This window comes from Geotrypetes seraphini, chromosome 1 (genome assembly GCF_902459505.1).
Source record: "Geotrypetes seraphini chromosome 1, aGeoSer1.1, whole genome shotgun sequence".
NCBI lineage: Eukaryota > Metazoa > Chordata > Amphibia > Gymnophiona > Dermophiidae > Geotrypetes > Geotrypetes seraphini.
The window spans coordinates 273,767,194-273,782,809 of NC_047084.1; the positions used below are offsets into that span (position 1 = coordinate 273,767,194).

Genomic DNA, 15,616 nt, shown 5'->3' on the forward strand with positions numbered 1-15,616 from the left:
TTACTGCCTGTTTCTATTCTGACCATTTATTCCGTTTCATGGTCATTACAAAAAATATTTTTTTACATGGGGGGGTGTCAAAAAATGATGGGCCCCGGGTGCCACATACCCTAGGTACGCCACTGCCCAGTTGCATTTGTTACCTGTTTGTGCACAGTGTTTAAATAAAGAATTACAAAAAAAACCCTACATGACAAACTTACATATCTAGAACTAACAAACTATAAACAGAGAAAAACTTTTTTTTTCAAATGAAAAATCTGAAATTGCTGTCCTCTTTTGAACAATCCACAATTAGGCCAACTTAAAAAAAAAAGACAGAAATTTGTGGAATATCAACAACAAAAAGGAAAGTTCAAAATAGGATCCAATACATTAAACTTATAAGTGAGTGAATACATTTTTCAATCTCTCTTTAAAATTTGTTTTAAATAAAATCTATATATGTCCGCATCAGAAAATGGCACATCATACAAACCATAGTTATTGATCACCGAAATAGCATCATTTGCTATTTTGAACCTAGAACGTAAATGCTTCCACAGTGACTCAACAGAATAGTAAATGCCACTAACATTTTCGGTCTGCAGCTGATTAAAATAATAAAACAAAAAGCAGACCACCATTAAATATTAAAGCAAAATCAAAGTCATTTGATGCATTTTAAAAGTTTTTCCCCTCCTAATAGTGCCATCTGTTAAATATATATGTATTCTTTTTTTACTGAGCCTGATCAATGAAGGCTTGTTTCTCAATGCTAATAAGATAGAGCTTCCACAGATATCCTAGGTACTGGGTTCTACATAAAGATATGACTATTCTCTCCTCATTTTCTTTATGATTCTCTTCCCTCAGTAATCAGGGACTAAGGGGTACTTTTATCAAGCTGCGGTAGAGGGTTTAACGCGCGTAATACCGTGCGTTAAACCGCCTGCTGCGCTAGCCGCTAATGCCTGCATTGAGCAGGCGTTAGTTTTTTAAACGGCTGTGGGGGTTAGCGCATGATGAAATGTCCGACGCGCTAACCCTGCTAGCGAGGCTTGATAAAAGGACCCCTAAGTGGTAGATAAGAATTTATGTTGCAATAACTGTATCTTTCTTCCTCAAGCGTAGGCTTCTATGTACAATAGACTCTCAGTTAACTGGCACCCATGGGGATTGATAAATGTTTCTGGTTGCTTGAGAGTCACTATTAAAAATAGGCCTAATATTAAACCCCATACTATACCATACCATAAATTGTCAAGATAAGCTAACGGACATGTGGTAGGCAAAGCGTGAACATACTCAGGTGTGGCATGTCAAGTTTACACTTAAATTTCTACCAGAAATTGGTTTTATTTTCACTTAAAGTATTACAGTATTTCTTTGTTTTGTTTTGCGGGTTACTTGAGTTCCAGTTAACAAAATTTTTTTGGGGGGGGAAGAGTAAAGCTTTTTCCTCTTTTTTTTTTTTTTTTTTAACCTACCCCAGAAGCATCTGTCACACTTTAACAGCTGTTTTGTTGCTGGTTTTCTTTTTTTTTTCTTCAAAATAAAGTTGGACATTGAGGAAAATAATTTATGCCCCAAATGTACTGGCTGGATTTTCAAAGCAAACATGAATGCATACTTAAACTTTGAAAATTAGCCCAGGAAAACTATTTACATACACTTGCATCTAATCTTTGGCATACAAACATTTTCAGAGTTAGTTTATGTGCATACAGATGATGTTTCTAAAGGATCTATATAAATGGGTGGCAAGCCAAATGCACGCAAGACAAAAGCACGCGGACAATTGCGCGAAGACAAATGAGCGCAACCAACCACAATTGCGCACAAGACATTGAGCGCAAACACAATTGCACACAACCACAATTGGGCGCAAGACAATTGAGCGCAACCACAATTGTGTGCAAGACAATTGAGCGCAAGACAACTCAGCACAAGACAATTAAGCGCAAGACAACTTAGCTCAGGACAATTGCGCGCAGTGAAGTACAACACATGTGAGCATGTGCAGGAAATTTTAACAACACAATCACATGCGCACCTCTAGTAGGTGGCCTGGTTGTATTAGCAGAAAAAAACAGGTGAAAACCCCACAGCAAAAGATAAAGACTAGGAGGGGAGAGAAGAGGGATGAATCAGGTTAGCTTGGATCAGAGGAATAGACACTGCGGGCATAGGAAGAAGGCACTAGGGGCAACAGACCACAACACTGCAAACACAATATAGACCTTGCGCTATAAAGTCCTGTACGCTATTGTCTTGCGCGCAGTTGTCATTGCGCTCAATTGTCTTCGTGCAATTGTCCACGTGCTTTTTGTCTTGCACACATTTGACTATGAACCATATTAATGCAATCATTCCCCAACCCCGCTTCCAGGAAAGTCACTTTGCAATTCAGGTAAACTTACTTTCCAATATGCCATTTATGATGCTGAACTATTATTCACTCACCGGTTATAAATACTACTTGTTCTATCATACTGGGGAGTATCACACTGGATAACACTTGATGTACCACAAAAATCTTATTTTGCCCACAAAACAATTTTTTAAAAAGAAATATTTTGCCACCAAAACAATCTTCCGTAGATTAAAAGGTAAAGCAAGGTGATTTAAACTTGCAATACAAAATCATTGCAGATTCCATTTCTGGAGTACTTATTGCATGAAAACATTGAAAATACCATCACAGAAAGTAGACAGCATGGGCAAATCTTTATTGTCCTTTTTAATTAAGAGTTCACATCTTTACAGAATTCACAGTGTATTCCACCAGTCAGGTCTTTCACAGCTCCACCTCTGACCAGTTTTTTCAGGAATTTGGTTTCTTCTGCCACATCATGCATGTACTGTTTCTGCATTTCAGTCATGCACTGGTTATCAAAATAGTGCAAACGGGCATCAGGCTGGCCGAGGTTGTATCCGAATCCTGCTAAACTGACTTCATCACACAGATGGGTTGCCAGGATTAAAGCCATAATGCCTAAGGTGGGAACATTCTGAAACAGAGAAAACAATTTAAATATAGCCTTAAAAATAAATAAATAAAAGCATTCGCTCTAATATTTGCTTCCCCTATGAATAATTGCTGGAATTTAAACTATCCCCCCTCCCCCCACACACACACTTTTATAAAGCACTAGCGGATGCCACTGTGGTAACAGCCCCAAAGCTCAAAGGGATTTAAAGGGCTTCGGGGCTTTTGCCACGCAGCAGCCGCTAGTGTGGCTTTGTAAAAGGGGGGGGAGGTAAATAACAGATGTCGCTATAGTAGTTTCAGCAACAATTTACTGCAGGAATAAAGAATAAAATAACAAAAGTATACTGAAATCAATTTTTCTATGTTCTTACACCATACCCACCCAACACTGCCCTCCTGACTGACCCACCTCTTATCATCCAACATGGCCTCTTTTTCTTCTCGCCGTTCATTGCTCCTCTGTCTCTCTCCCCCTCTGTCTTTCTTTCCTCTAACATTGCCCTTCTATCATCACCCAATATCCAGCATTGCTCTCTGTCAACTTTCTCCTCCCCCTCCATCTCTCTCTCTCAACTCTCTCCATCCTCTTCAGCATCACTTGTTCCCCACCTCTTTCCTCCCAAGCCCCACCATGCTGTATCAGCCATCTTTCTTCCCACCCCCCTTCCCCACCCAACAATCACCTCATCTCTCTTCCTGTCTCTCCCCCTCCTGATTTCTGTTTTTTTCAGGCCGCTGCCTTCTAACATGGACAAGCTTCCCTTCCTTTCACTCACCAATTTGTGCCGCTGCCTCCCCGACTCATCTGAAAACAATGAAATCATCATGGGGCCATAGTCACGCTGGCAGTCTCCCTCCTCCTCCTACCCCATGATGTAACTTCCTTTATTGGGGAAGAAGAGGACAAACTGACCATGGCAGCAATTCTGAAGCGCTTTCCTTCTACTGAGATCCGCCTCAATGACAACTTCCTGTTTCTTCTTGGGCAGACCGAAGCAGAAGGATAACACGGAGGATGCCTCAGGCAGCACTTCAGAACTGCTGCTGTGATCAGTTTGTCAGCAAGATGGGGAAGGTAAGGGTGATGTTGGACTGGCGGCAAAAGGAGAGGGGGCCCACCAGAACTGTGGGGCCCAGGGCAGCTGCCTTGTTTGTCCTTCCCTAACGCCGGCCATAGTTTAGTTTATAGTTTATTTATAGCCCACCTTTAACACACAAAAAAATACACATATAATAATAATTACAAACTTTCATAAATAACATAAACTTACAAAAGTCTCCTCAGAAGCACATCGTTCAGGTCAAACATAAGAATAAGTGATCCGCACCCATATTTCATTTTGGAAAAAAGATAGTGTTTCAATAGTATTAAAAATATTCAAATCTCCATGATTACAGCTTATAAATTGGAGTGTTTAGAAAATCAGACTAGAGGAATAATTTGAGGTTCCTCAATTTCCCAATGTCTCCTTTAATACCTGGAGTGGCTATGATGATGAAATACGAGGGCTGTACCAAAAGCAATGCAAAAGTGGGCATAACTTTTTTATTAACTGACATAGGTCATTCAAATTGCACATGTTGGTAGAGTAATTATTTCTCTATACAAAGGTACTTCTCAACATAGTCTCTATCACATGCGATGCATTTATGCCATCTTTGAACCCAACTCTTGAATCCTCTTTTTCACAGCCTCTTTCACCTTGTCTGTGTCAAATGTTTTCTCTGAAGACTATTCTTCATTGGATTGAACAGGTGGAAGTTGGAGGGCACCAGATCTGGCCTGTATGGTGGATGAGGGACCACTATCCAACCCAATGTGCCGATCGTCTGATTTGTTGCATAGGATGTGTGTGGTCATTCATTGTCATGGTGAATAGTGCTGCCCAATTCACGATTCGAATTGATTCACCAATTCACTTCAGGTAAATCGATTTGAATCGATTTAAAACAAAACAAAACAAAACAAAACAAAAAAATCGGCCTCCCGATTCAGTGACTAACCCTCCCCCTCCCCCCTAAAGCAGGAGCGGCAGCACTGCCTTTTGCTGGCCGGCCACTGCCACTCCTGCTTTAGAGGGCGAGGGGGGAGGGTCAGTTGGGAAGTGCTGGAGTTCAGCTTCCCCCCTGGCCTCCTGCGCATTCATTTACTTAATTTCAGCAGGGAGCAGCCTGCAGAGAGGATCACCGGTGCTAACGATCTTTGCAAGCTGCCATAGGCCTTTGGAGCTGTTTCCTCTGCCGCGATCCTGCTCTGATGTCAGAGGAGGGGCGAGATTGCAGCAGAGGAAAGACAGCTCCGAACAAAGGCCTATGGCAGCTTGCAAAGATCGTTAGCACCGGTGATCCTCTCTGCAGGCTGCTCCCTGCTGAAATTAAGACGGAAAAAAGGAAAGATGCCAGACCTCTGGGGGAGGGGAGGGAAACGGAAGGGGATGACAGAGATGGAAGATGGATGGTTAGCATGGAGAAAGAAGAAAGAAGGAGACCCTGGCAAGCAAGTTATCAGAAGACAACCAGAGCCAGCTAGATTTGAATAATGACCTGACAACAAAAGGTAGAAAAATTAATTGTATTTTCTGTTTTGTGATTACAATATGTCAAGATTTGAAACGTGTATCAAGATTTGCAAACGTGAACTAGGATTTAATAGAGAGAAGAAAAGTCTTTTTTGTTTAGTTGTTTATACCACAGCGTCAGTGTGGTTAGGAGAAGGCAAAGGGGGTGAAGAGGTTATAAAAGGGGTGAAGAGGCTATAAAATAAACCCACCAGGATGTTTTGGAAAAAAAAAAAAATAAAAAAAACCCTCCCAATTGGGCAGGAAAATCGAATCTAATTTTTTTTTCCTGAATCAGGCAGCACTATGGTGAATGTGGATCATTTCCAGATTCTTCAGTCCTTTCCTCCTAATGGCTTCTATAAGCTTCTTGAGTGCCCCAATGTACTGCTCGCTGGTCACAGACGGCCAAGTTCCAGAAAATCAAGGAGAATGATGCCCTTGTCATCCCAAAAACAGCCACCATGATTTTCTGTGCTGATTGTTGGCTCTTGAACTTTTTAGGCCTTTGAGAAGAAGTGCGATGCCATTCTATGGACTGATTCTTTATTTTCAGATCATAAAAATATGCCCATAATTCGTCCTCGGTCACCAGATCAGGAAAAAAACCTCATCTTCATTGGCTTCAAATGCTTGCAGCAGATCAGACTCCTTCAAAATTGGGTGTCAACTGCCGAGGTACCCACTTTGCGCATACTTTCCGACTGTCTTCCACCATCTTCTGCATGGCTGTGAGACCACAGTCCAGTTGTGCAGTAAGTGCACGGACTGTGATTCGACTGTCCGCACGACTCTATGCGTCCACTTGCTGATGATTCATGTCAGTGAGTGCAGTTGATGGTTTGTGCTCAATGCTGGTTTCTCCTTCTTTAAACTTCTTCGTCCATCTGTGCACATTGTAAACATTTTCTGTAAACATTTTGTAGCCTTCTGTGTGTGTCGGACAACCTGTAACCCTCCTTTGTGAAGAACTCAATGGCGGTACATTGCTTGTGCTTGGAATCCATTATTCACCTGCAATGAAGAAAAAGATTCTGAAACACCTATATAGAGGAAAAGTTACTCTTCCAGCATGTGCAATTTGAATGACCTATGTCAGTAAATATAAAAGCTATGCCCACTTTTGAATTTCTTTTGGAACATCTCTTGTATCTTAATGAAATTCTGAGCATTATTTCTGAGGGTTTGCCTCCTATTGTGCAAGCTCAGTATATGTCTAAGACTGCAAGAAGAAAGAAGCACAATGGCCTAAAGAACAGGGACCAGAATATTCTTTATTTGGATGACCCAACATGGCCTATGTTTCAGCAAGAAGCCTGTGTCAGAGGCTTGTAAAACAATATGTCTCTTTAGTACATCTGGCGTATCAAGGGTAGAAAAGTCTCATGGAATGGAATATCTCAATTGTTGGAAAACACTTGCATATAAGCAATGTTAAACACTCTGAAATCCTCTCAATTGTTTAAATTGTTAAAAAGGTTGTTGGCAGCATTTCCTTTAAATTCATGGGATTTGAATGCAAACACATTAAACTGCTTGATAATAAAATTTAATTTTTTTTTTTTTTTTAAATACAAAAGATTGTACTTGGCTCTGAAAACTATAGGCTAAGGTTTAGTGATCACCACACCGTGGGGTTCAATGTAGGCACTGAATGAGACCATAGCTATATTGTAACAAAGGTCCTGCATTTCAAAAGGATTCACCTTCAAGAAAATGGATGGCAGGAAAGGTGATTAGACTAGTAAATGCTCATTCATGGATCTTTGCCATAACATTATATATCCATCATGGCTAGTTGACATTTATTTTTTACATTAGAATCATTTGCCAAGTGGTTCTTGGGAATATTTCTGCCATGTGCATCATGCCCACCACATTCACTCATTCGTTCTAATTATTATTTCACTCGATTAAGTCAGTCATGATTTACGTAAGAACATAAGAGTTGCCATACTGGGACAGACCAAAGGTCCATCAAGCTCAGTATCCTGTTTCCAACAGTGGCCAACCCAAGCCCCAAGCATCTAGCTAGATCCCAAGCAGAAAAACAGATTTTATGCTGCTTATCCTAGGAATGAGGAGTAGATTTCTCCAAGCCATCTTAATAATGGTCTATGGACTTCTCTTTTAGGAAATAATCCAAACCTTTTTTAAAAATCTGCCAACTTGATTTCATCACATTCTTCGGCAACGAATTCCAGAGTTTAATTACACACTGTGTGAAGAAATATTTTCTCCAGTGTGTTTTAAATCTACTACTTAGTAACTTCATCACATGTACTCTAGTCCTAGTATTTTTGGACAAAAAAGTGAACAGGCAAATCATATCTACCCTTTCCATTCCACTCGTTATTTTATAGACCTTTATCATATCCCCCCTGAACTGTCTCTTCTCCAAGCTGAAGAGCCCTAGCCGCTTTAGCCTTTCCTCACAGGGAAGTCATCTGATCCCTTTTATCATTTTCGATGACACCTAGATCCTTTTCCTGGGCAGTGATTCCTAACATAGAACCCAGCATCACATAGCTATAATTCAAGTTCTCTTTCCCACATGCATCACTTTAAACTTGCTCACGTTAAATATCATCTGCCATTTTGATGCCCAGTCTCCCAGTTTTCCAAAGTCCTCTTGCAATTTTTCACAACCCTCTTGCAATTTAACAACTTTGAACAACTTAGTGTCATCAGCTAATTTAATTATTTCACTAGTTATTCACATCTCTAGATCATTGATAAATATGTTAAAAAACAGTGGTCCCAGTACAGACCCCATGGGGACCCCACTATTTACCCTTCTCCATTGAAAATATTAAGCATTTAAATCTGTTCTCTGCTTCTGTCTTTCAACCAGTTCTTAATCCATAATAGGACATTACCTCCTATCCCATGACTTTCTAATTTCCTCAGAAGTCTTTCATGAAGTACTTTGTCAAATGCCTTTTGAAAATCCAAATACACAATATCAACCGGTTCACCTTTATCCACATGTTCATTCACCCCTTCAAAGAAATGCAGTAGATTGGTGAGGTAAGATTTCCCTTTTGACTTTCTATCATCCATGTTGGTTTTCCCTCATTAATCCATGCTTATTATTTGGAGCATGTCTTGAAGCGCAACAAAGATGGATGGGTGAATAAGAGGCTCACTAACCCAGACAAACATTTATAGTAGTTATAATTTCCTGACGGCGGTATTTACATTTTCATTGGTGTATTTCTACAACTAATAATGGCATCATCAAAACAAACTAAAATTGACGCTGCCTTCAATGCGGGGACTAAATCAAAACGTCAAAAAACAGATCCCGTAACGGCCTCTAATGGAAGTTGCGAATCAGCGAATGGAGCAGCTGGAGTGTCGAGTTACAAGAAATGATTTGGGGCAGGCGCAGTGCAGAAAAGATAGACTGTCCTTAAAAGAAATGGAAAAACAAATGGAAATATATGAAAATTTTTCTCGGCAAAATAACTTAAGAACATAAGAAGTTGCCTCCGCTGGATCAGACCCGAGGTCCATCATGCCCAGCAGTCCGCACCCGCGGCGGCCCATCAAGCCCATGACCTGTAATGTGATCCTTCTCTAATCCCTTTTTATCCTTCTATCCATACTCTGTCTAAAACCTATCCCTACCTCTATCTGTATCCTTCAATCCCCCTATCGTTCAGGAATGTATCCAATCCTTCCTTGAACCCCCTTAGTGTACTTTGTCCTATCACAACCTCCGGAAGCACATTCCAGGTGTCCACCACCCTCTGCGTAAAAAAGAACTTCCTAGCATTGGTTCTAAAATTGTCCCCTTTCAGCTTCTCTGAGTGCCCCCTTGTGCTTGTGGTTCCCAATAATCTGAAGAATCTGTCCCTTTCCACCCTCTCTATGCCCTTCATGATCTTGAAAGTCTCTATCATGTCTCCTCTGAGTCTCCTCTTTTCAAGGGAGAAGAGCCCCAGCCTTGAGGGTCTTGGGCTTAGCGGAGGGGGTTGAATGAAAAGATTGTATATCTTTTTTGGAAACGCTAACTCCTAAACTACTTCCCCTCTCTAGTGGGCGCAAACTGGAGATAGAACGAGCCCACAGGATCCCAGCGCAAAAAATTAACGGTCAAACAAGGGTGGAAGGGATCATGATTGGGCAGACTTGTTGGGCTGTCGGCCCTTTTCTGCCGTCATATTCTATGTTTCTAGACTGTTAATATTTCAGGTACTCCGGTTTCAGCTTGCACTGGAGATTCTGAGATTGGCTAAAACAAATAAACAGTTAAAATATCAGGGGTCAAATATAATTTTTGTGCCGGATTTTGCAAAAGACTGCTAACAAAAGGAAAGAATTTTAATGCTTCGGCCTCAATTACAGCTTTTAGGGGCTAAATATGGATTCTTTTATCCGGCAATCATGAGGATTACTCATGAAAACCATACCGTACAATATGATGACCCATGCTTATTTATATGTTCTGTCATTTTTTTCTTTATAATAGTCTCTACCACTTTACCTGGCACCAACATCAGACTCACCGGTCTATAATTTCCTGGATCACCTCTGGGACCCTTTTTAAAAAAATTGGCGTCACATTGGCCATCCTCTAGTCTTCCAGTACTATTATAGATTTTAGAGAAAAATTACAAATTACTAACAATAAGCTATGCTAGTTCATTTTTCAATTCTATTAGCATTCTGGGATTTATACCATCCTGTCTAAGCAATTTGATACTGCTCAATTTGTTAAATTGATCCATCATCCAGTGTTACAGAGATTTGTTGAGTTTCTCTAATTCATCAGAATTGAATACCAATATTCATATTACTTTTTCTTGAATCAAATAGTGAACTGACTTGTCAAAGACTCAGATGTCTTGAATAGGTAACAGGTAACTATGTATTTATTATTTGGATTTATTAACTGTCTTTTCATAAAGAGATTCATCCAAACTGGTTTACAATACACTGAATAGTAATCAGGTACTCAAGTATTTTCCCTAACTGTCCCAGCAGGCTCACTCCCCAACTGTGGTACCTGCCTGATCCACAACATCCTGCGCGTGGCAATAGAGTACGCCAAGAACTTGCTGACCACTCTAAACCGATCATACAAGGCATCAGCCACATAGACCACACCAGAAACCAAAAAGGAAAAATCCCAAAGCACACACACACACATAAAAAGGATTGTGGCGAAGCTTGAAGTGCCCGGGTCTGGTTACAAAGGAAGCCGCTGCGGCCACTTTTAAACCCGAGGCCGCCAAGTCAAAAAGCCATTTTAGGACATAATCCTACTGTCTTGTGCATCTTTTAACATATCCCTCACTAGGGAGAGAAGTACACTTGGTGACCTGCCCCACTAAGGAATCTACCTTTGGAGAAACAAAACACTGGTTAAATGTTTCAACCATCAGACACAGCTTAGACAGAGCTCTCACCATTTTCAGGGGACATTCCGGCACTTCCCAGTAGTCTGGGAGCATTTTTGCAATGTCAGGATGATCAGGAAAAGAGGAGGACTGTGTTTGGAGCTACTCATAAGAGAGCACTCTGCCACTGAAGACTGACTAGACTCCAATTTCAACTCCTGAAGGGATTCCGAAATAATCTCAGCCAAGGTGGAGAGCTTAAAAATATGTCACACTGTGGGGTCCTCTCCAATATCTGGAGCATCCCCTAGATCATGATCATGAAGGTCAACGACCGCGGCCAAATCCACTACCATAGACATGCCTGCCTAAGTAAGCAAAGGCAGGGTCAGATCATCCTGATCATCAGTATCATCCACTGGCAGATCATCCCTCGCCTACATAGGACCCCAGTGATGAAGGTTCACATGAAATATTAAAGGTCTGGATCTTGTCTTACCGTTAGGTATATGTGTAGGAATCCTATGGGCACTTTCTATTTCTAATGGGTGCCCAGCTGAAAGGGGGAGTAATTTAGGAATCAAGTTTTCAAGAAAGGAAATACAGTCTTTTCCCTCAGCCCCTTCCTTAATTCCTAAGACCCTTAAATTATTTCTTCAAGAATAATTTTCATAGGACTCCACCTGCTTCTCTAGTTCTCTTAGTGTAGCCCGGTCTTTTCCACACTGAGCTTGCCCCACTTCATTTTTTGTAACCCGACACTCTAACTGCTCCATTTGTCGATTAGCAATTTCCATCTGTTTTTTCAGCTAGATATAGATAGTTCTAAGTCTAATAGATGCTGGCATTGTCATATTGACATAGGGACTGTGGATCATCTGTCCATTTATATTAATATTTTGGAAATCCATATGGGGACAAATTAATCTAGTTTTAGATTCAAATATTTCATTAACATATGAGGCTATAATTTGTGGAACAATTTTACATGTTAAACCCACTTTAGATAAGTATAAAAGTCATCTATTTTTAATTCTTACAGGTATAGCCATTCAATTGATTACGAGTAATTGGAAGAATCATGATAGAATAAATTATACTTTCTGGTGGGTGAATATGTGTACTATATACAAATATGAAAGAATTAATGCGGAGTGTAGGGGACTGTTCCGCCACTTATTTCTGTCAAATGGGATGATCAGTGACACTCAGAAAAGCACACAGACAATATAAAGCATAAACAATAACACTTTATTATACTTATATATATAGATGAATATAAAAATAGAATAACATCACCGTAATCTCATGCAAACACTCTTCCTTCACAATTGGGAATCCCTGCAATTGATAGGCGAGTAGACCCGGGAGACTGTCCCTTTAGACATTTTGGATTCTGTCCCTGGAGATGTCTTGGATTCTAATGTTAGGGTCAGAGTTCCGGTCTTATATAGGATGAAAACTGCGGAGTTCATAGTAAAAGCATAAACAGCTGGTCCTGCTATTACGATTAGTAAAACAGCTGGTCCTACTCTTTTGTTCTTTGTTTTGACAACACCTAGGTCAAGGAGGTGTTGCAGAGACCGGTTTCCCATCTGTCCTTTTGATGTTATCAAGGAGTTTCCCATCTGTCCTTTTGATGTTATTTGGGCAACTCCCAGGTAACAAAGGTCAAGATAGCAGATACTTGTTGTGGAAACCTTTGATGTTGTCTTGGCAACACCCAGATCAGATAAGCAGACTTGAGGAGACATATTACATAGTATGTTGAGTTTCAATTACCCCCTGGTCATAGGCATAACAGTCCACCCCTGGATCCTCAAGTCTGCACCTCCCAATAAGAAATCATCCGCATAAAGGGAGAGAGTGTCCTTTTGTATACACAATAGGTAAACCCACAATTAAGAAATGTTAACATAAGGATAGTTAGAGTAAGGAATGAAGAAACACCTTTTGTGCCGTAGCCCTCCTTCTAGTAAAAGCATTCCACCAAGGGTGTGCAGTGGTAGCTTCAATGTGATGTGCCACAGAATGCAAGTTAGTATTGCAAAATTCAGTATCTATAGGATTGCTATATTTTGCATGGCTTTCTTTATAGATGGCTTTCTTTATAGATGGCAAGAAAAATTATTCACATTTGATACTAAAAAGGGAGCTTGAATAGCATGAATCACAAGTTTAACAGTAGTGCTAGCAACACAAACATTTTTATGTGATATTTCTTGTATAACCTTGCGGTGGAATGGTCCATTGGCACAAATTGTAGATATGTTGTAAAGAACATGGTTCATAGATGACACGTTTGTTTTATTTTGTTCATCTATTAGTTGCCCATGATAAGTGGGAAACCCTAATTGGGGTCCCAATGTTAAAGGCATCACTGTAAAAGGACACATTGTTTCATTTCAAAATTACACCATTTTCTATCTAAGGGTACAGAATGTGATGTGGTTTTAAATCAATGAGATAAAGTTAATTCTTTGTGGTAAAAAAAACAAAACACAGTTATCATTGACGACAAGTAACATTAACTGATCATATCGTGGTATTAGTTCATGATTATGTACAGTATTTGGCACCCATTCACCTTACCATCTAAATACATCTGCTACTCTGGAGCCAAAATATGCTTGTTTGCCAGCCAGTATTTCAGAAACAATAGTATTTACTATACCTCAGGTTCTACATTTAGGTAAAATGGGAAAATTAATTTTCCCTTCATAAATTATTTCCTTATGTTCTAAACCTGGTATTCTTGCATTCCCTAATATTTCTTGCTAATTAGGCATTTTACTTGAAAGTATCACGTATAGGGAATCATGGAAATTAATAATCTTATTAATATTATATTTGTGCTCTTACTCATGGCTTACATACATTTAGGGTAGCTTCATATTCACCATTGATCACTGCAGTTATCTGGTATCCCGTTTTTCTTAGCAGCTTTGGTTAGGGTCTGGCTATGCTCCAGTTTCAATAGGCTTGCTATGCCACTCACATGCCTTCACTCACGTAAGAGTCAAGTGCACCACCCCCAGAGACCAGCCCTAATGTGAAGTGGCAGGATATAGGCTCACTTCTATTCCCAAGTCGGTGCCACATAATAGCGTGATGGCACGGCACTGTATGTCTGGTTGCGTGTCATCATCTTCTCGATCTGGTGAAATTTTCTCTTAACCCAGCATGTTAGCCACATCATAAGAATAAGAGAGCAGAGCTGACCAATTCTATCACAAAGGGATGAAAGTCTATATGGAATAACATTTCCCAGTATGTGATTTTCCAAGGAAAATATTTCATCGTGACTGTTTAGCTTCAATGCTTTAGTTATAATAAACACCCCTAGTGATAAAAGAGAAGATAAGAAAAAGAAGAAAAACCACTTTATGTACAGAATGTGATAAGATGTGACACAATTCTTGTGTGTAAGGTAGTATTTGTTTGAGATAAAAGAAACAACACTAATGCACTTAAAGGTATTCTGTAGGACATTCAGAAAATACACCTTTTTATGTTCTGGACATAATTATTATGTCACTTAAAAGAGACCATAAACACGTACTGATGGTAATACCAAAATAACTTATGTCAGAGATGTGCACTGCACTGTTTATACCTGGTAAGTTAAATAAAGAGAGACAATTTTTTTTTTTAATTTAGCAAATATCAAATACCAATGAGCATCATTTTACCAGGTATAAAGCTTTCTAATTTTTTTCTCTTCAGATATCCTCTTATAATATAACCCCTAACTAAATTATCATTGGGCTGTACGAGCCATAGCATAAAATCATTGTGAGCATGGTTTTCATAAGAAACTTTCTTGTAGGTGGGGGAATCTTTTTTGTAAAGGGATATGGTACCATTTGGACTAATAGAAGCGGGGGAAAAACTCTGGAAATGGCCAATGTGCGATGTTTATTGGGGTACCCCATAAGCTAAAACAGACAACACATAACAGAAACAGACAAACACAGAGCTCTGGCATGCTTTCTTCCATCGGCAATGATTCAGGGTTGAATTTAATCTGTAAATAAGCACACTATTAATCAAAAGAGTCATAAACAAATTTGGTATCCATTGGATTCCCACTATCAGGTCACAGTGCTGGAAGTATTTTAAATATGGCACAGTGAAATTGGTTCTCCTGACCATGTCTGGATACTAAGCTTCTAAAAGAAAGAGAGATAGAAACTTAAGTTAATTGCTCTATATAGTTTTACTGGTCTTCTTTCTATTTTCTTCCATTTCAAAGCTCTGTCACACAATCATAAGAGAATGCAAGCAGGGACGTTTTAATCTATAAAACATACAAGAGAGGTTTACGTGCAGGTACAGTGGTTCACAATGTTAGTGTTTGAGGTAAAAGACACATTTGCAAAATCACTTGGAGTGCAACTTCCTTATATTATCTAACAAAACTTTATACATTAAAAAGGTCACTTAGCAATATTTCTACTCTTTTACTGTCCAACCTACCCCATATGTTACCCCAGATGTGAAATATGTTGCCTCCAGAATCCAAAAAGGCCCAAGTCTGTTTTTTACTTTGGGGAGAAGGGAAGTTTACAATCTTCTGTTTAACTTTCTCTATCACCTCTCGGCATCCTTTTGCCCACTTTCTGCTATAATCTTGTGATAGAAAGTGGGACTATGTAAGTATTTTTGTGGTAGTCTGGTAGATGTATATTGCCTCCCTTGCCAAGTGAATGCAAATTGTTCTGGACATTGCTCCA

The 15,616-nt window shown here is 39.7% G+C and overlaps 1 protein-coding gene across 22 annotated transcripts in view; it reads right to left on the minus strand.

The window, feature by feature from the left end:
* Positions 1–2,685: 2,685 nt before the first annotated feature.
* Positions 2,686–15,616, minus strand: part of ST3GAL5 (ST3 beta-galactoside alpha-2,3-sialyltransferase 5) — a 212,928-nt gene continuing 199,997 nt past the window's right edge. For 21 of the 22 annotated variants that reach the window (XM_033951825.1, XM_033951818.1, XM_033951751.1 and 18 more), the window contains one exon: positions 2,686–2,993. In XM_033951825.1, coding sequence (XP_033807716.1) covers positions 2,727–2,993 — 267 coding nt within the window. In that variant the 3' untranslated portion in view covers positions 2,686–2,726. Of the gene's footprint in view, positions 2,994–5,862; positions 6,547–15,616 lie in introns of those variants that run through there. The other variant, XM_033951768.1, reaches the window with a different exon arrangement.